The sequence below is a fragment of the Octopus bimaculoides genome, chromosome 5, assembly GCF_001194135.2.
Source record: "Octopus bimaculoides isolate UCB-OBI-ISO-001 chromosome 5, ASM119413v2, whole genome shotgun sequence".
In the NCBI taxonomy this organism is placed as follows: Eukaryota; Metazoa; Mollusca; class Cephalopoda; order Octopoda; family Octopodidae; genus Octopus; species Octopus bimaculoides.
This window is the reverse complement of record NC_068985.1, coordinates 21,212,319-21,232,346: the sequence shown is the minus strand read 5'-3', so window position 1 is coordinate 21,232,346 and position 20,028 is coordinate 21,212,319. Positions and strand designations below refer to the sequence as shown.

The 20,028-nt window shown below is 35.9% G+C and overlaps 1 protein-coding gene and 1 long non-coding RNA gene across 5 annotated transcripts in view; one reads left to right on the top strand and one right to left on the bottom strand.

Moving 5' to 3' along the window:
* LOC106875794 (ubiquitin carboxyl-terminal hydrolase MINDY-2) overlaps positions 1 to 10,945 on the bottom strand; it is a 179,523-nt gene extending 168,578 nt beyond the window's left edge. For all 4 annotated transcript variants that reach the window (XM_014924062.2, XM_052968196.1, XM_052968195.1 and 1 more), the window contains exon 1: positions 9,954 to 10,945. In XM_014924062.2, the coding sequence (XP_014779548.1) occupies positions 9,954 to 10,833 (880 nt within the window). In that variant the 5' untranslated portion in view covers positions 10,834 to 10,945. The remainder of the gene's footprint in view (positions 1 to 9,953) is intronic.
* Positions 10,946 to 10,993: 48 nt separating this feature from the next.
* Positions 10,994 to 13,163, top strand: LOC106875797 (uncharacterized). Its single transcript, XR_001410161.2, has 3 exons — positions 10,994 to 11,204; positions 11,465 to 11,689; positions 12,854 to 13,163. It is a non-coding gene; the product is annotated as an uncharacterized LOC106875797 (long non-coding RNA).
* The last annotated feature ends 6,865 nt before the right edge of the window (positions 13,164 to 20,028 follow it).

The window sequence follows — 20,028 nt, the reverse complement described above, 5'->3', positions numbered from 1 at the left end:
ATGTAATATATGGAAAAATAAATTATTTATCAAAATTAGCTTTTACATCGAGTTTATTATCCTTGCTAAATTAGAGACATGCAGCTATATGAGCAATGTCATCTAATTACAAAACATTTGCTCAAATTCACACAAATGCTTAGATTTCAAAACAATCTGGCTTGAAGAATATCACATTGATGTAGAACAAAATGAACAACTCTTTCTTCATTAAGAGGAATTTAAAAAAATAAACCAATCCATATAAACATCATCATCATAATCACCATCATTTATTACTGACAAGGATAGAATGGGAAATTGTCTTCCATTCTGACAAGGATTGAATGGTTTGACAAGATCCAACAGGTTGGAAAACTGTCATGCTCCAACGTCTGCTTTGGCATGGCTTCTACAGCTGGATGCTTTTCTTAATGTTAATCCCTTTACTGGGTGCTTTTTTTTCATGGTACCAGCACTACTGAGGTAACCATATAGCTCACAAGACAACGATCCCCTTTGACTGAGTAGGACTACAGTACAGAGAGAGGCAGCTTTATGCTGTGAGATGAAGGGTTACGGTTTGAGAGAAGGGTCCAGAATGAAACAGGTTTCTTGCTGTAGAGTATCTACATGGTTACTCACATGACAAAAGAGAGGGTGGGAGTGGCTGAGGTGGAGTTAGAAAGAGATGAAAATAGAGGAAATGTCAGGGTAGACAAATAAGATACAAGGTGAGTAGAAGTAGATAGGAAGAGGAGAATGGAAAGTGTGGGTGGGTAGAAATTGGAAGAGTGTATAGTTCTGGGTAGAGAGAAAAATTAGTGGTATCAGGCAAAAGCTGGTGAAGTATGCAGTTCTGTTCACAACTAATTACATATGCATCATATGTCCATATCAGTGCAGTCTTTCTTGTGTACTACATCTGATTCCTCTCATGCCCAGTTTTACACAACACATTTGCACATCCAAAGGATCATGCTAGCTTCTTTTATTTCTAGTCATTTCAAGTCCTCTACATTCAAGGCCCATGTCTCACTACCATGTAGCACCACAGTTCTAACATAAGTGTCATACAATTTTCCCTTCACTTTGTTACTAGTAGAAGCTCTTTGAACTTTTTTCAATCAGTTTTGGACACTGTGATTCATCAAATGGGTTCAAAACACTATCAATGATGATCCTGAAAAATCAATCGATGCCACCACTAAAAAGCTTCAGGGGTCAGAATGGACTATCAGAACTGAAGTGCATAAAGACACTTCATACAAGTTGTATGTACAAAGGAGTGGTCAGTTCATGTCTGCAAAGACACAAGAAAATTATTTGATCCACATAAAGTAGTTACTTACAGGTTAAAACCCCTCACAAACATGACATGCTTTGGTTCTTCTCTGATGAAAAAAATCTCCCATCAAGACCAAAAATCAAACAAGGGAAATGACAGATGGTTATATGCAGAACCTTCTAATGTCTCCAGAATTACACACTAAGTTTCCAGAAACTGTGGTAGTTGTAAAAATGGTGAGTAACAAAGGTCACATCATGTCACTTTATACCTTTCTACAAGATCTTAGAATTAATGTGTTGAGATGCTGGAGACAGTTGTTAAGCTCTGGATGGATGAAGTGTGCAGTGAAAGGCTGTGCATATTTTAACATGGCACAGCACCTTCTCACAAAGCCCATGTAACCCAAGAATGGATGTCAGACAATTATTGTGATCATGTAATACCAAAGTTGTGGCCTGCAAATTCACCAAATTTAAATCCCATGGACTTCTATGTTTAGAGTGTTGTTGAAAAGGAGACCAAATGACATCCTTACACTACCATACCTTCACTGATTGCTGCTATTGTCCAGTTGATGCCTGAAACGAATAAGGACCATTTAGCGCAAGCATGTCAATGCTTCTGGTCCAGCACTGAAGCAGTCATCAAAACTGGAAAGTAGATTCATAGAATAATCTTATCAGAAACTTATTGTGTGAAGCAGAAAGCACTATCAATGCATACTGCGATAGTGCTATCTGATAGGAAGCTACTGATCTAAGGGATGAGAGATAAGTGTAATTAGTAAGTGTTAAAATTTGATGGATTGGAATGTCAGACATGCTCAATGGTTCAGTTGATATATACAGCAGTCCCTTCTGTAAAGCATGAACCCACTGACAAGTGATGTAAAAGAAGGTCTCTGGTGTATCCAACTCTGCTGAAGCTGTACTGGTAGTCACTAAGGAGAGAGTAATAGTTTCAAGGTATTAGAGAATGTCATTGTTAATGGCTGTTTTCATTATGTTAAAGGTGTTAGAAATGAGAGCAATAGAATGATAGGGACCAGTTGAGGGGAGTTGCTTTTCTTTGGAATGGGACACACAAAAGTGTGTTTCCGAGTGTTACAGCATAACCCTGAAAAAACTTGAGAGCAAAGAGTTTGATGAATACAAGAGCAAGTCCTGGGGTGCAATATTTGAGTGTAATAGAAGTAACATTGTCAGAGCTGATATTTGTGTTGTTTGAAGCAGTTGACAATATTTCTGCACTTAGTATATCTGCAAGTAGGGTGGGGAGCCTGGTGGAGTGGAATGGGGTAGATAAGGAGGGGATTGGCCAAAGGTGTGTAGGTAAAGTTGGATGCAAAGCATGCAGTGAAGGGGGATGGCTTTCTCCATGGAGGGAGACTTCACTTAGAAGACAAGAAGAAAACTCCATAAAGTTGGAGACTCTTTTGAAAAGACACAAGGATTGCTGCAGCTTGGGAGACAGGAAAGCTTGAAGTCCTTGTGATACACAAATGCACCTTTTGCACACTATTATAAGAGTTGCACAAATAGGTGATCATCACATACTTTTAGGGAGTACATGAGATTCTCCAAGTGTTATTGGCCTTGTTTTTTACCCAAACAGCTACAATGCAGTTATGAGTAAATTGTATGGGGTATTTAACACATTCAGATTTTGCTGTGTTGAATGTGGAGGGACATACCCAAAAGGATGGTTTCCGTCATCCCACTATAACTGTTTTTGATGGGTCTGGAGTAAAGCGTAAATGCTGCCGAGTATAAGTGGCATAAAACTAGTGGAGCCCCAACCAGTTATCTAACTTAAACTGTTAAATTTAAAACTTGATGGGGAAGGACACTGAAGTATGTGACTGTGTGTTAGGTAGCTGTGATGAGGCAGTGATCAGAGGACTTGATAGATGCCCAGACTGTCATGGGTTAGTAGAGGTTAGGTTTTGAGGACAGAAAGAGATTAACAGCATTTGGGATGTCAGTGTATCAGTCTGGAATGCAAGTAGGGAATGAAATAAGTTGGTGCAAAGAGTTGAGAAAAGCAAATAATTCAGAAGGTGTGGGATGATAAGGAGTGAGGGCCATGAGGAGTTGTGAGCACTGAAGTCACTGAGGGTGATAAATTTGGAGAAAGGAAAGCTGAGGTAGATGTTCACAATGAAGGAGGAAATGTAGTTGAGTAGAAGGTGGTTCAAGGAGTTCAGAGAATGATAGAAGATGTAGTTAGGAGAATGAAAGAGGGAGATTTTGAGCCAGAGTAACTGGATGTTGTTACTGTTGAAATACAGGTGAGAGACAGGAAGAATGGAGCTTATACATGTGTAGCCACTACCTTTTGGGGTGAAATTTGAGTAAGAATTTATCCTGGACTGTTGAGATGAGTTGTAAACTGGGGTCATGAAATTTGTGTCTTAGAAAGAAATAGGATATGTGTGGTTGTGTAAGTGGTGATATGTGGAATCTAGGTGGAGAGAAGTCCTTGAATGTCTGAGAAAAGGTGGGAGAATTGGCCAGGAGGTTTGGATCTGCTTTTTGCTTTACTATGCATTGTATGTAAACGTAACCATTCAAATAGGGTTTATTCTCTATAATTACAAATTGCTCACTTTCCAATGTGCTTTATGAAATGGTTGTGAGCATATGGTAATATATTTTGGCATGAAATTCTTTGGGATAATGCCCAAAAAATTAAACTAGTTTTAGAGTATAATCATTCACATCATAAAAATTGGAGATACATTTTTACAATGATCATATACCATCACAGAACATTCATTTTCTTCTCATCCTAGCTGTACATTTTATTCATTGATGATTATGTTAAAATAAAAGAATCAACATGGGCAGTTTATAATTTAATTTCATATTACCAGCTATTTAGTAATAGAACAGTTACTGAGAGCAATGGTAGGAAATAACGAATGAGATGACATTATAAGATGATGTTTATTACAAGATGCATTTTGTGAATCAATGATCTAAACTCTTACAAATTCAAAAAGGTTAATGATATTTGTTATAGAGTCAAGACTATTGAAAAGGTTGCAAGACACAATGAAAATTTTAGGAAAATAAAAATAAGGAATAAGTGGAAATTTTACCGGTGAGCGTGTTAAATTATAAAGGCACAAAAAGAAAATGACTCTCCCCAGACACAACAGAGTATGCTTCAACACACGAACTCACATAAAGAATCTTGCAAACCAAATCTAAAAAACGAAATATAGCTAAATAGTTATTGGAATGTACTACAATTTTACAACTCATTATGTACTTTCTACTTTGGTTTTAGGTAATTCTTATATTGAAATCTTTACTCAGAAATTGCAAGACACCTGTGCTTATCTCACTGTCATACTTGAACTCTGCCAACAACCAACATAAAGCAACCTCTCCCCACTTAGCCTAGGGGTGGGGGTGGGTGCACCTTTCCTGTCTTACTAGTTACTTGGCAACCTCACTAGTGTCAGTGGTATGAAAAAAGAAGGGTGTCCAGCTACAGAAACCATGGCAAAGATGAGATTGGAGCACAATACAGCCCTGTGGCTCACTGGAAACTGTCAAACTGTTCAACCTATACCAGCATGGAAAATGAACGTTAATAAATGATGATGATGATGATTAGTTACATTAAGATCAAAAATAGTTTCTACTTATATTTTGCAATGGCTATATTTTAAATATATTTCATCCAGAACAACTTGCGAAAAGGAATGTAAACCTCACATGTATGGCAGATGAAGGAAAATCTGACAGATTGATATACAATAAATAGTTAGTGTAGTATTTCATATGTGTGAGCCTGAAGCCAGCTGAGGATAACTTTGTTTTCCAGTCATTTGAGGCAGTGATATTGTTTGTGCAGAACGATACAACCCCTACCTAACTTAACCTGCAGTATTTTTCCACACAAACAACTCAAATGAATGAAAAGTACAGTCATCCTCAGTTGGCTTCGAACTCACAAATATGAAATACCAAACTAAATATTTACTGTATATCAATCCTGCCTCCATCATTACAAAGCAACCCTTTCCCCTGATGGACACCCCAAGGGAAAAGCAAGGATGGCAGATCAAAAACAACATGGTGGATGTCTACAGAAACTGAAGCATTGACAGGTGGCTATACCTGGAGACAACTGCAATTCATTGCCAAAGATTGAGACAAATGGAGATCTCTTGTTGGCATCCAATGCTCCACATGAAGTTAAAGGAAAAGAAAAGATGATACTGGGATTCCACTGGCTTTTCAAATTGCTGACACCATTTATCAGTTGGTCACAAGGTGAGGCAGGGATCTGAACTTATAACTCACAGAGCAGAAATGAAAAGGCATCCTGTCTAATGCCCTAACAATACTGCAAATCCCAAAAGGACGAAAGGTAAAGTTGATCTTGGCAATTTATAGTCAGAGAACAGAGTCACAACAAATACCATGAAGCATTCTATTCAGCACTATAACAACACTGCCAGTTCACCTATGATGATATACATATATCATTTATATATATATATATATATATATATATATATATATATATATATATATATATATATATATATATATATATATATATATATACACTACACTCTCAGAGTGGTTGGCATTAGGAAGGGCATCCAGCTGTAGAAACTCTGCCAGATCAGATTGGAGCCTGGTGCAGCCTTCTGGTTCACCAGTCCTCAGTCAAATCGTCCAACCCATGCTAGCATGGAAGGCGGACGTTAAATGATGATGATACACACACACAGATCACTGACATATATACATCATTAGAGGTAGATAACAAAACTCCAGGGTTGATTTCAATGTTTATGTCCCACTTACTTTTGCTAAAATTGAGAACTATTGCCAATTAAAAATAAACTGTGTACTCAGAAGTCATATTTAAACAATAGATAAAAAAATTAAAAAAATTACAAAATGAGAGGTCTGGAAAATTAAAAATTTGCCTATTGGCATTACAATGTTACTATAGCAACCACCAATATAATTCAGAGATAGACATTCATAGACCAGGCTAATGCTATTATGGTTGTCAAATTATAATCAAACTCTTTATATTGCTTTTGATGGGAAGTAACCAAGTAGTGATAATTAAAATCTCTTAATTGGTATTTTCCTAACATTTCAAGAGTTAATAACAGTAATTTAGAAACAAGAAGTCTTTAACTATTAGTAAGCTGCCCTTCACCTCCTCAAAATTATTCTGATATTGTTTGTGCTGCAGTAGAGGTTTGCCTTATATATAATCTTTTAAAAAAGCAACAATGGTTTTAAGATGTAAATTAAGACAGGAGACACACCTTTTTTGAAGACGATGCTAATTTCACACACATACACATATCCATAAAATACAAACATGCAAATCTAATACACAACACATTAAAGTTATGGTAATTAATTCCTGTTGCTCTATACAAAAAGAATAATGAAAATGGGGCAAAGAGTTAAAATCTGAATTGCTAAGGGTGTTGATTATTAGAAAAAATTGTCTCAATCTGAAAATTCGTGACATATTGTATACAGCTGATTTTAAAATTAAACAAGTTTCCTTAGTTTCTGTTAAAGATAATGAAAGGCAATTTAAATACATAAACAAGTTATTAAAATTTTTTTCTGGTGCATGTCTTCTTTATAACATGGCCTCACGCCATGAGCTCTTCTCTCTCACTATCAACTAGTGGCACTTTCCCAAAACAGTACAGCTCCAAATCAGCTGTTATTTATATAGCACCAACATACTTAGGAAACTGTGCTAATACATTTCTCAATATTCCTTTCATTCCTCAATTTTTATCCACAGAAATGTCCGTTCTTCAGTCAATCTTCTAACATGTAAAGCTGAAAATCAATAAATCTAATCTTCAGTTATTTCACACACACATAAAAAAAAAAAAAAGCCCCCAAAACAAAACAATCTATGGGTTCACCATTTTCCATATCTGACAGTGATCACCTATAAGTAATGAATATCTCATTGTGAACGGCTATACTCCAGTAAACAAAATTATACACACACATATGATATTAAACTTTCATTGTAATTAGTGAAACTGGTATGCTCTACTCAGAAACAAGTCTGCTCAACGGTGTGCATTTAATTGTCAATTACTCCCGGATTGATCTATTTATAGTTGTAACAAAAACACCTTGTCTAAATAAAAAACACACACATCAACATTTAATACATACTTTTTCAGTGTGATATATATTACTGTATACTATTATCCAACGTTTCCAACATGTTAGTTACAATGATAAACTTCTTTTCAAACATTCAATAGATTTCTTTCCAATCTTTCAAATTGATTTATGAAAACTACTTTGCTTAATTGCTCAGAATAAGGACAAGAATACAGTAGAACGAAGTCTAAGGAGATATGTTGTCACTTTAGAAATAAAATCAAAGGTTGGAAAATTTGTATCATTTAGATTCTTGTAAAACTGATTATCTTAGAATTTACCCCATACCCCAAGGGGATATATAATAAAAATTAATACATCTAATTCTATTTCTACCATCACATATATAAGTGAATACAAATTTGATACGTGCATTAAGTATGACTCACACTAAATTATAGATTGTAATGCCAAGAATTTTCTATTTTACAAAAAGACTCCCCCCACCTCCAAAAAACAAAAACAAAACGAATAGAAAAACTACCACAAACAAGTTTTTATTAATGATATAAGCAATTTATAAAATTTAGTTTCAGGTGTTAAAATTCGCCATTTTAAATAGCAATAAAGTATTTAATGTTTGAATAAAACACATAAGAAATGTACCCCCAGCACAAAAAACAAACAAACAAAAAATCTTTGGAATATAAGAGATATTTAAAGGGGGAGGGTGCGAAGACTAGCCGATTAACGAAACAAATTAAAACAATTGGATTAGAAATTATATTTTAACAGCTTCAAAATCACATATTTAGCAAATGTCAAAGAGAATGTGTAATATGTAAATCGGAAACTGATACTAAGTAAAAAGATATTGAAAACAACCGACTTCTCGGCACACTTCAGAGGCGTGGATGAACTTTTAGTTCACTTGCATCACTATTTAACGGGGGAGGAAACAGTCTATAAACCACTGAAAAAGTTTCAGGCCATCCCTTACCCAGACTATGCTAGGCAGGGGTTGAGTGGTGTTAAGACTCGTGCCATAGTACTTTTTTTTCTTTCTTTTATTATTATTATTATTATTATTTTTGAATGAATCAAGCTGAAGTTAAACGACAACTTGCTGTGACACATTTTCATTTCATATTAAACAAGAGTGCGTGAGTGAAGTACTAAAATAAACAATGACGCGGCTCGGGCTTCTTGTGATGTTTTGAACAAATGTTACACGAATTACAACGATGTGTAAACAGTGTCTGTCGGTGAAGATGGCAGCGAACTTCAGCTGAACTTTCAAGTATTGCATCAAGCTGTTTATATATACAACAATTTTGTTAAACGAAACTTAACCACATTCCACATAAAATTGAACGATACAACTATGTAAAATAAACTGAAGTTCACAGTAGCACAGTTATGTTCTTATTGTAAGAAAGCACCAAAGCAGCGAAGGTAGTCATGGTATTCCACCATATTTTCAAAATACGACAGTAATTTAAAAACACTTTCACCGGAAAATTCCATATGGCGAGCAGAAGAAGGTACGATAAATAAACATTCAGAAAGTTCCGGCAAAATTACTGAGAGAAAAGCTGAGTGAATTGAGAATTAAAATTGAAATTACATACACCATGAATAATATATATATATATATATATATATATATATATATATATATATTTATGAAAGATTTCCTGCGCAGTTATTGAAGACTGTAAAGAAAGTCTTTTATAGTAGAGAACTCTTTAAGTATATAATTTACACATCTATAGTATTTTTTTTTTAAACATAAGCCTCCAAATAATGACAGTACAGTGTATTAAGTCACGATGTAAGTTTAATGAGAAAGAATAATAAAACTATGGATAGCATTTATTTGGTGTCAAATAAAAACTATCGTCTTCACACATCGAGATATCTCTTATTCTTATTTTGTTAGGTAAAAAAACAACTTTAACCTACAGCAAAATTTGCAACTAGCGTGGTTTAATTTTGCATCTAGAAGTATTTTATTGTTTTTATTCATACGTGGTAAAAGGTACGTAGCAAGATAGTTGCATTGAGTTGGAAGGGGGCACAGTTATGCATGGAATAAACAAAGATGAGGTCCTAGAATATATCAAGTTTAATTATATGATAGAAGTCGTCCATTAAGTAACAACTTGAACAGTAAATCGAAATATGAAGCCGATTAAAGTAAAGGTAAAACGAAGGCAACAAAGAAATAAAATATAAATACATGTTAATGACTTAAAAAAAAAATTTTAATCAGGGCAAGTTTCGAAAATCAAATGTGTTAAAGGAATAGACAAATAATAACTGTGTCGAAGGAGATATACTGAAGTATATATATATATATATATATATATATATATATATATATATATATATATATATATATATTAAAGAGGAGAATAATAATGTAAGGTGTAACGAAAGGAGAACTTAGGTTGAACTACGGAAAATAGGCACGAATAATGTTGATGACGTAAACATAAGGGTTGAAACATCTCACAGTACAAATTGTAATGCAGCTATAATCTACCCACCTTGCACGTTTGTTTGTTTTTTGTTGAGGGTTATTCTTGACTGTTCGTGATCACCAGGTTTAGGTATCGTCTCCAAAGGTACAGCCTGCGGACAGGTGGTTCGCGACAGTTGTCGCTCCACATTGTTGCTTTCCTCCATTCCTGCTTCAGATGTTTTGTTCCAACTCTGAGTGGTGTTCTGCTCGGCAACCTGTGAAGTAGAACGACCATCTGACGACAACAGTGGTTTAATGACAGGTTGTTGTTCTCTAGAATGTTCATGTTTTCCTTGTTGTTGCATAGCTGAAGTTAGTTCTACATCACCAGAATCGGGGGATCCAGGGTGATTAACACTGACATGATTATTTGCATTATCAGACTTACTCGTTTCCATTTCATTTGAAGTAGTATTTTCCATTATAGCTTTATTAGATTCCATAATGGGTTGCATTAATCCTACCTCCAACAAGGGATTTTTATCGGGAACATTGTCGTCACTTCCATCTTCATTTTTATTTATGTTACACTCGGATAGACGGTGGTCTAACGAGGAATCAGACCCTGCTGTATCTGAAGCAGTGAATGTTGATGGTGAGCCTGTTGTTGTTGTTGTTGTCAATGTACTAGCGACTGTGTTGCTTAACATGCACGATGTCGTGTTGTTGCTAGTTACATCAAAGCTCGAGACTTTAGCCTCGCTATCTTTGCCATTTTCACTCAGTACCGTGTCTACTGCAGCTGCGTTTGTGACAACACCACTGCCACAATCGCAACTGCTGGTGCTCGTAGTACTATCGGTATCCTCCTTCGGAAAGGGACTACTGGTGGTGGGAGCCCCGGGACTGTCTGTTGTGTTTGTTTGGGCTACGCCTCCGTGTACCAGTTTCAATTGATCGTCCATTTGCGTGCGAGGGATTGGTTCAGTCGCTCACACACTTTATTGTGGCTTCCTTCCCTCCCAACACTCGCTCAACTTACCGCCGTTATATCAATAACGACAGCCATCACAAGATCTCACTCTCGTTCTCTCTCGCAAACCCACGCGAGATTTCTCTTGGAATAGTAACTTAGCTCATTAAATACGTTGTTTACTAGAAAATACGATCGTCACGAAATTATAAAGTACCAAATAATTACAAGTTGTAATTATCTATATTTTGTTTCAGTTAACATTTAAACTGTTTTCTATCTATAGAATTTAATGAATAACTCTTTTATTTTGCATGCTACCTCCAATATGGCGTCACAGTCAACAAGTGTTTTCATAGACAGGTAAGCTGGGTTTTTGTAGTAATTTTCAACTTCACTGTTTACTGACAATCATTTGGGAGTTTACAAATAAGTGTAAAAATACGCAAACATAAAAAAATATTTGTTTTTCAGTCCATAGGTGGTTTTTGGTATGATGATTTATATGTCTTGGAATCAGGACTCTGAAGTTATGTTGGTTGAGTAATAAGTTGCAGACCCTACAACCGGTCTTTAGACATGTTTACATTACGATCAGAATGACTTTGTTTTCTATTTTTCAGATTGAATATGCATCAGGTTTCGGAAATCCTAGAAGAAGGCGATGATAGAAACTCCACTACTTGACATTGCACTCCTTATTCCCGAAGTAGAAAAGGGTAATCGAACAGATGATGATTCTAATGATTCCGCTGATCCAGTGAGTTGTTTAGGAAGAAGTGAACTGCCGAGAAACTCAGTGTGATTTTGTGCCAAAAGGAACGAACGATGTGAATGAAGAAGAAACTGTAAGTACGCCCAAATAGTCAACAAAATAGATAAAAACCTGAAATGGAAGAAAAACACTGTACCAGTATTTGATATAAATGTATATAACACTGTTTCGAAACCAGTGCCAGAATGTTTCATATTATATTAAGTGAATTAGAGGCGGAAGTTTTTTAAACTTATATTTGATAAAGCATTTTCCCAGAATATCCTTCATCAGACTATCCTTTATGCTCATCAGAAAAACACCACCTTGAATGCATCTGGTAATAAAATATAGATGATGTTTAGAGGACTTTTTCTAAATGTCCTAGTAAAAGGATCTATTTGTCACCCGAGAAAGACATTTAGGTTGATGGATTGTAATCCAATATAATCATTTTGAAGATATTCTGCATCTTACTTATTTGAAGGATTATGCAAACAGCTTATCCAGTATATAACCAATTTTAGATCACTTAGGAAAAAGTTTCTTGAGCTGAAGACTTTGGATGAACATATTTCTCTCAATGAATGTAGGATTTCTAATTTTGTTTGTTACTTTACCAAGCAGCATATTAGATTTGGGTTAGAAAAGTGGCTGTTCTGTTATTGAATATATATATATATATAGGAAAAGCAAGTGGGTTCAACAAAAGTGTTGAAATCAAAAACTAGTAAATTAGATCAATAAAGGAAATGTGCCAAAAAATCTGGATATAAACTATATTTTGATGATTATTTTACATCCTATGATCTTTTCATCCACTTATCGGAAATTGGTATTTGTGCATTAGGAACTATATATATGAGAAATTAGATTTGGGAATTGCCCTTTTACCAAAAACGGTAGCATTGAAGAAGATGAAAGTAAGCACTGAGATTTCTACAACACCCACTGTATTTGCAATAAAATAATGGCAATAATGTGCTCACCTTAGCAACAAAATGTAATTTGTCTATTATTGGCTGAACAAAACGATTTTCCCTGGAAAATCTTAGTGTACAATTCCTTTAACCAGTTTCTATGAACCATTACAACTCCTTCGTGGGATGGAAGTGGATCAACTTGCTCAATGGATAGCAAGACATACGAGAGGAAAAGGTGGTGGTAGCCAATCTTCATTTATTTTTTTGATGTGATTGTAATGACTGCTTGGTTACTTTGAAAGAAATCAAAGAACAATACAAATCCTCTTTTCCAGTTCTGATGGTGTTCAGCTGTTGCAGTTTTGAAGATCTATACGGATTTTGCATCCTATGGAGGAAGATTTCAGTCTGCAGTACAACTTTTCAGTTTATGACGATGGCTTGACTCACAGGCTACACTCAGAAATCAAAGATGTAGTATTGCACTTGTAAAGCCACATTTTCACCTTCAAAGTGTGATGTTGATTCCATCCCAAATGTCAAAAAGTATACTAGACTTGTTATGCACTAAAACAGATGTTTATCAATAAATGTTTTTTTTTTGTACTGAATATGTGTCTTAAATAAAATTTGTTTTATTCGAAATGTCTTTTTTTATATCCAGACTGCATTGTGTCCTAAATAGACACTTTATAACCAAAATTCTGTCAGTATTGAAACATTGAAAATTTGAAAGGTGGTCTTTATATACAGTTGAACATAGATGGATGTTTTGTTAGGAGACTGAATACTGCAGGATTCACCTTGAGAGGTCCTCTTATATGAATGTGTGGTACATAAAGGTACACGTATATTGTTGGCAGATGGGAATTGTCTAGATCAAGTGATTTCAATGTACTGTGTCTCTTCACTGACAGCTGTCCGCTTGATGCATACCAGCGAAGGTCTCACTGCCAATGATATACCAAATTATAGTGACTTTACCTGATGTTGCAGGTAGCTGGCAGGCTTGTTAAAAAATAATTAATGACAAGCAGTATTAATACCAAAAGGCAACTCTTTCATCTAACTAAATGTGAATGTATTGTTAGAACACTAAATACCACAGTATTTGGTGTCCTAACAAAATAAGTTGGATATAAAGATTGCCTTTTGGTATTAATACTACTTCTTTCACTAATAATTAGTGAAAATTTAAATGCAAGGTAACTATTCTGCACACAAAATTTTATTGAAAAAGAATGTAAACTAAACTATATGCATTAATGGGTTAAGCAATTTTTGCTTTTACTTGCTAGTTCTGGAGGTAGGGTCAGTGCTCATAGCATTTGTAGACTTCCTAGACCAGTGAGATCAATGCCATTAATGCTTCCCTTGAACCTTTGAGAAATATGAGTGGAGAGAGAATTCAAGAGAGTCAACTTTCTGGAGAGGAAGGACAGGGCATAGTTGTTAGTATGGAGTCAGGATGGTTGGACACAACAAAGATGATGGAAATAGGAGAGACAGGTATGACTGGAATGTCTGAGTCAGGTAACATGAGCTCAACCATCTCTAAGGAACAGAGGCCATTATAATTGCAATAGAAAAGACAGAGTGGAGACAGTGTGCCGGTAACCAGAAGCTGGAATGTCTGTGTGCATCAGTAGTGCTTCGAAGAGAAAGGTTGATCATTGGGATGCTTGATTTACATCCTTGTTATGTGAAATAAGAGACCCCTTACTTGATAAATAGATGATTGAATGTAAAAATGCCTCAATTGTAGTCATCAACCCACACAAACATAGAACAATGGACATGCTAAGGATGTGCTTTTACCAAGAGAGATCACATTTTGGTAGTGAAACCCAACAGTTGTGATTTCGAGGACTCCTTCATTCAGAGTGCTGCAATTGATTAACCCTTTCGTTACTATATTTCTGACCAAAATACACCCCTCATGAGTTTCAATTAAATTCTAAAATAATCATGAATTTAGACTAGTCTCATTAAACACCTGTAGCTTTTTTTATTTATCAACATATTAATGTGATATTTGGAACATAATTGAAGAAAGGGTTCTTAATCAATTCTATTGCATAATTTTTGTCTCAAAGTTCTCCATGTACTGGGGTACTGCTAGAGTCTCTCACATGTAAATATTGGTTCAGCTTCATGAATCGTACTCGAGTCATATTACTGGAAGCATATTCATCGCCAAAAGGTTCCTGATTGCTCCAGTAATTTGTTATTCTGGGTAACTGTCTAATACCCATAATAATATTTATGGCAAAAAATGCCCGTATTTCATCTACAGTTGCAGGAAACCACAAGCTATCTTTTTTTCCAGCTTGTTTACGTTCTGCGTAACGGTTTGTTTCCGCAGTAATCATTTCAAACAAGCATGAAAAAGAAGTCTAAAGGTTTTGCTTCCTGAGAAAGACTATGGGTAGACTCTGTCTCCTCAGAAAAATTGTTAATAAAAATATTTTTAAAATCTTTTCTCCATTCTGGTGTAAAATCATCCTCGTCGCCGCTTTCAATTTCAGATACCACTATCAGGGTAGAGAAGGGTATCTCTAAGTGTGAACCCCAGGAGTAGCTGTTCCAGCACATCTCTCTCACTGTTCTCCAGGGCAACAAATTTTCCATTTTGTCTACTGAATAGCCCTTTTAGATATTTCTCTGCTGTGAGGAAGAGGAAAGATAAGATGATTTTGGCAGGGCTTTTCACATCATTTGTAACTCAAACTGTATGCATGCATATATATATATATATATATATATATATATGATTGCTTCTCTTGTTGTGAACAACAAATATAAATAGTAAAATAAAGCAGTGATCATGTTCTATGAACACACATGTGCCTCTTGAGGCCTGCTTGTGTCTTGTTTAACCTTTTTGTAAATGGAGCAAGTTGAGGGCTCAGTTTGCTCAAGTGCTTGTGGATCATTTACTATGTGTTTTCTTGAGTGGACAACAAGGTCTGCTTTGCTTCATGCCACAAAACCACGACGACAGGTAAGGTTTTCATTTAGAAGAACAGCATTTTGCCAGCGTGCCTTCATGCTTGTATGAAGTTGGTGTCAACTTTGCTGAAATATATATAAGATGTAAAAGAGAAAGAAAAATGTTACATCAAAACTTATTATTTCCAGTGATTACAAAATAGCCACTTTGTCCCCTTAGTAATTCTTCATCATATATAATGGAATGAATGCTTTCTTATAAGAAGCTGCAAACTTTTTCCAACCAAAGATTGATTAGAAAAATATGTTTTGTTAAACATAATTTTTGCAGTGGGATATGTATTCATTTATCCGATGAAGGGATATGACATCGATAGAAGCATACTGTAAATTCTTAGTAAGTTGGATTGTGTGTGGAAATTCATCATACCCATGAGAATATTAGAAGTACTTAGAAAATGAACCTTGAGGGAGCTGTCTTTCCATAAAATTCTAGGCATTCAGTGTTGTAGTTGTCGCTTTATTCATGTACTGTTTGCTCAGCTAGCTGTTCGAACATCTCTGCATTTAAATACTTATTCAATTATGTAAATGTGCTGGATTAGGACTGGCTATACTGGCATCAAAATGAAAATTGTTCCAGTACAGTTTCAATAGTCTGACCATTTTATTTGTGTAGACTAAACCAAAATCTTCCAATAGCTGTGAAATGACAGTTGGAATAATCTAAAGAAAAACATAAAAGATAAATCTGAAGACATCCTGCTTTCATAAGTATAGCAGACTTGATCAGGAAGGAATGGTAGCCTATGAAATTGATCACTTTACTGCTGCTTATAGTTTACACCAGAGCTGTAACTACTCTTGCAACTGTCTGCATGTATTGGTTTACATTATCACATATTTACTTTCAACTGCATATCATCTTTCATGACTCAAGAAAACAAAAAAGAGAGAAAAACTGGGCTTGTATACAGGGGAATATATATATATATATATATATTCTCTATTGACATACATGCATGCATACACAAATAATTGGAGTGGTGGTATTAGCAGAAAGAAGAGTTAGAGTGGTCAACTGTTGAAAAAGGCATCATCATTTAATGTGCACTTTGCTATGGTTGCATGGGTCAGATGAAATTTGTTGAGACAGGTGCCCTTCCTGTTGGCAACTCTCACCTGTTTGTAAGCAAGGTTATATTTCCCCATGACTAAGCATGTTTTCATGGAAGACTGGAAATTAGCATCACTTGTATGATGATGATGTTTACAACCATCATCTGATGTTATGGCAAGGGTACACTTACATATGTGGAGGCGCAATGGCCCAGTGGTTAGGGCAGCGGACTCGCAGCTTCAATTCCCTGTTGTACTCTTTCGCCCCAACTTTCTCTCACTCTTTCTTCCTGTTTCTTGAGTAACGCTGCGATGGACTGGCATCCCGTCCAGCTGGGGGGGGGGGGACACACACATACGCCATAGAAACTGGGAAACTGGGCCCATGAGCCTGGTCAGGCTTTAAAAGGGCATCAAAAAATGTATATGTATGTTTATTTTGTGGGGAATTGTATAAATACACACATGCATGTGCGCGTATGTGTGTGTGTATAGTGGGAGAGAGAAAGATGGGGGAGGTGAGATATAATTTCTTGTCTCTTGTTCAAAAGAAAATCTCTTTGCATAGCACCCATTCAGGTTTTGGACAAGCACAAACACACAGCCACACACACACATGAGGCAATGGTAGGAGAGAGACATTTGGTGTTATACAATGGTGCTACATCCAGAAACATATAGCTAAGAAACAAAATTCTTGCCACACAGACAGGACTGTCTTACAACAGAGCTTATAGAAAAAAAAAATAATCAGTAAGTTTATAACCAGCTTCCGAAAAATTCTTATTAATAATTATTATTTATTTGCATTTTATGTATATCTCTTTTAGCATAACAGCATGCAAGAGATAAAAGTTTCTTTGGGATTTTGCTAAATTATTTTCTGATTTTTGCCGGAATATTTTTAAAACGCGTAGTTTAGATGTAGTTCAAATTTATAGTTTAATAACACCCAACTCGATTTCGGTGAGAAATAATGTTTTTTCTTGTGCTATCAACTAATCTCATCTCCTAATATACTGCAAATAACTTTTTTCCACCAAAATTGGAGTGAGGCTCTTGGACCTCCACCTTGGAATTATTTCTTTTACCTCGTTTTTTTTTTTTTTGTGTGCTATCAATTAATCTTGGCTCCTAGTATACTGCAAAGAACTTTTTTCCCCTTTGTGACATATTAGGAGATCAGAACTGTGGCTGTTTTTTTATGCCTAATAGCTGCTATTTCTAGCATACTAAACAACCACATTGAGGACCGGCTACCTTTGAGTTTATTTAAAAGGGAGAGAAAAATGCTTTACACAACAAATTCCGATATAATCATAATCTACACCATCTGAGACATATATGTAGAAAATTTTATTAACAAATTATCCATGTTTCGGACAGTTACCACAGGCACATACACACACACATATATACATATATATATACACACACACATATAAATATATACATAATATATGCATATCATCATCATCATCATCATCATTTAACATCTATTTTCCATGCTGGTATGGGTTGGACGTTTTGACAGTGGCCAACAAGCCAGGGGTTACGTCTGGCATTCGTCTGGTTTGGCATGTTTTTTGTAGCTGGATGCCTTTCCTAGCGCCACCACTTTGCAGTGTGGACTGAGTGTTTTTATGTGGCACCGCATGGGAGCATGGTTTTAACGGCTAGATTTTTGTATTTTTATGATTCTATAGACCTTGGTGCAAGTTGACTGGGTACCTGGAGCCCTCCAAAATTGTTCCCAACTGGGCTCCGCACCTCCTAAGGATGGCCCTGCATGAGAAAGTCTATGGATTCTGCTATTTCCCTTCCATTACATAAAAAAAAAATGAGAACTTAATTTGTAACAAGAATATAAAATTGACCATTAAGGCAGAAATATGTAAGACTGAAGAGGGAATTTATGACTCAGAACTTTGTTTATATGTCGGGGGTAAAGAAAGATGCATATTTATTTCTAGTGTTAAGGTTTCCGGGTTGAATTCATGAACTTATTGCTTTTGTCTAACCAAGTCACATGAGTTTAGAGAGATGATCAATAAACAAAAGATCATGTGATTAGTGAAGTCAGCTGACAAAATGTTTTTGAAATATTCTGGGCGTTGTATATAACAGGTGGTAGAGTCTACAAGAAATTAAATAAACGATATTGAAAGTATTAGCACTTATATAACCTTGTAATTGAAACCAGTTATATCTTGTAGATATACAAACTAATATACTTTTCACTGGAACATACAAATGTCTCAGTGTTGCTTCAATAGGTGATAAAATACATCATCATCACTATCATCGTTTTAACGTCCACTTTCCATGCTAGCATGGGTTGGACGATTTGACTGAGGACTGGTGAACAAGATGGCTACACCAGGCTCCAATCTGATCTGGCAGAGTTTCTACAGCTGGATGCCCTTTCTAACGCCAACCACTCCGAGAGTGTAGTGGGTGCTTTTATGTGCCACCGGCACGAGGGTCAGGCAGACAGTACTGGCAACGGCCACGCTCAAAGTGGTGTTTTTTATGTGCCACACGCACAGGAGCCAGTCCAGCAGCACTGGCAATGACCTCGCTCAAATATTTTTTCACGTGCCAGTAAGGTGATCACACTCAAATGGTGTTATTTACATGCCACTAGCACGGAAACCAGACAGCTGCTCTGGCAATGATCACGCTCGGACAGTGGTGTTAGTGCTCCACTAGCACAGGTGCCAGTCATCGATGATGATGATGATGATGATTATATATATATATATATATAGTTAAAGTCTTTGTCAATACCAAAAGCAACAATGTTGCTTTCACAAAAATTCTCCAGGCAAGAAAAAAATTAGTGTGACATGAAATAGCAAATCTCTGGTTGCCCTGGCTGTAAAGAAACAACTGGTGGTAACTGAAGAGAAAAAGAGATTCAAAATAATAATGAACATTGGTTATTTGTGACATCCCCTTGTAGATGTTGGGAGTAGTGGTAGTAGTAGGACAGATGTGTTTGTAGTTGGTAAGATCAGAGTGGTTGCTTTTTTTGAAGATAGCATACACTGTCACAAGGTTCCACTCGTAGTTGATATCCTTTGAGAGAGACTGAGAGATGTTGGAATGTTTAATAAAGATAGCAGACTTTTGATCCAATAATCGAAATAAAATTATGTTGGTGCTTTGAGTACTGCAGTAACAAACTACTCATCAGTGACTCATAGATGTTTTCTTCCTCTTCTATTTTCTAACAACATTGAAGGCAGATGACTTCTATGCCAGAACACGTCCATATCTTGTAGACCTAGGTAACAATATTAGGCTAGTGAAAGGTGTGAGCTGGCAGAAACATTAGCATGCCAGATGAAATGCTTAGCAGTATTTTGTCTGTCTTTATGTTCTGAGTTCAAATTCCGCCGAGGTCGACTTTGCCTTTCATCCTTTTGGGGGTCGA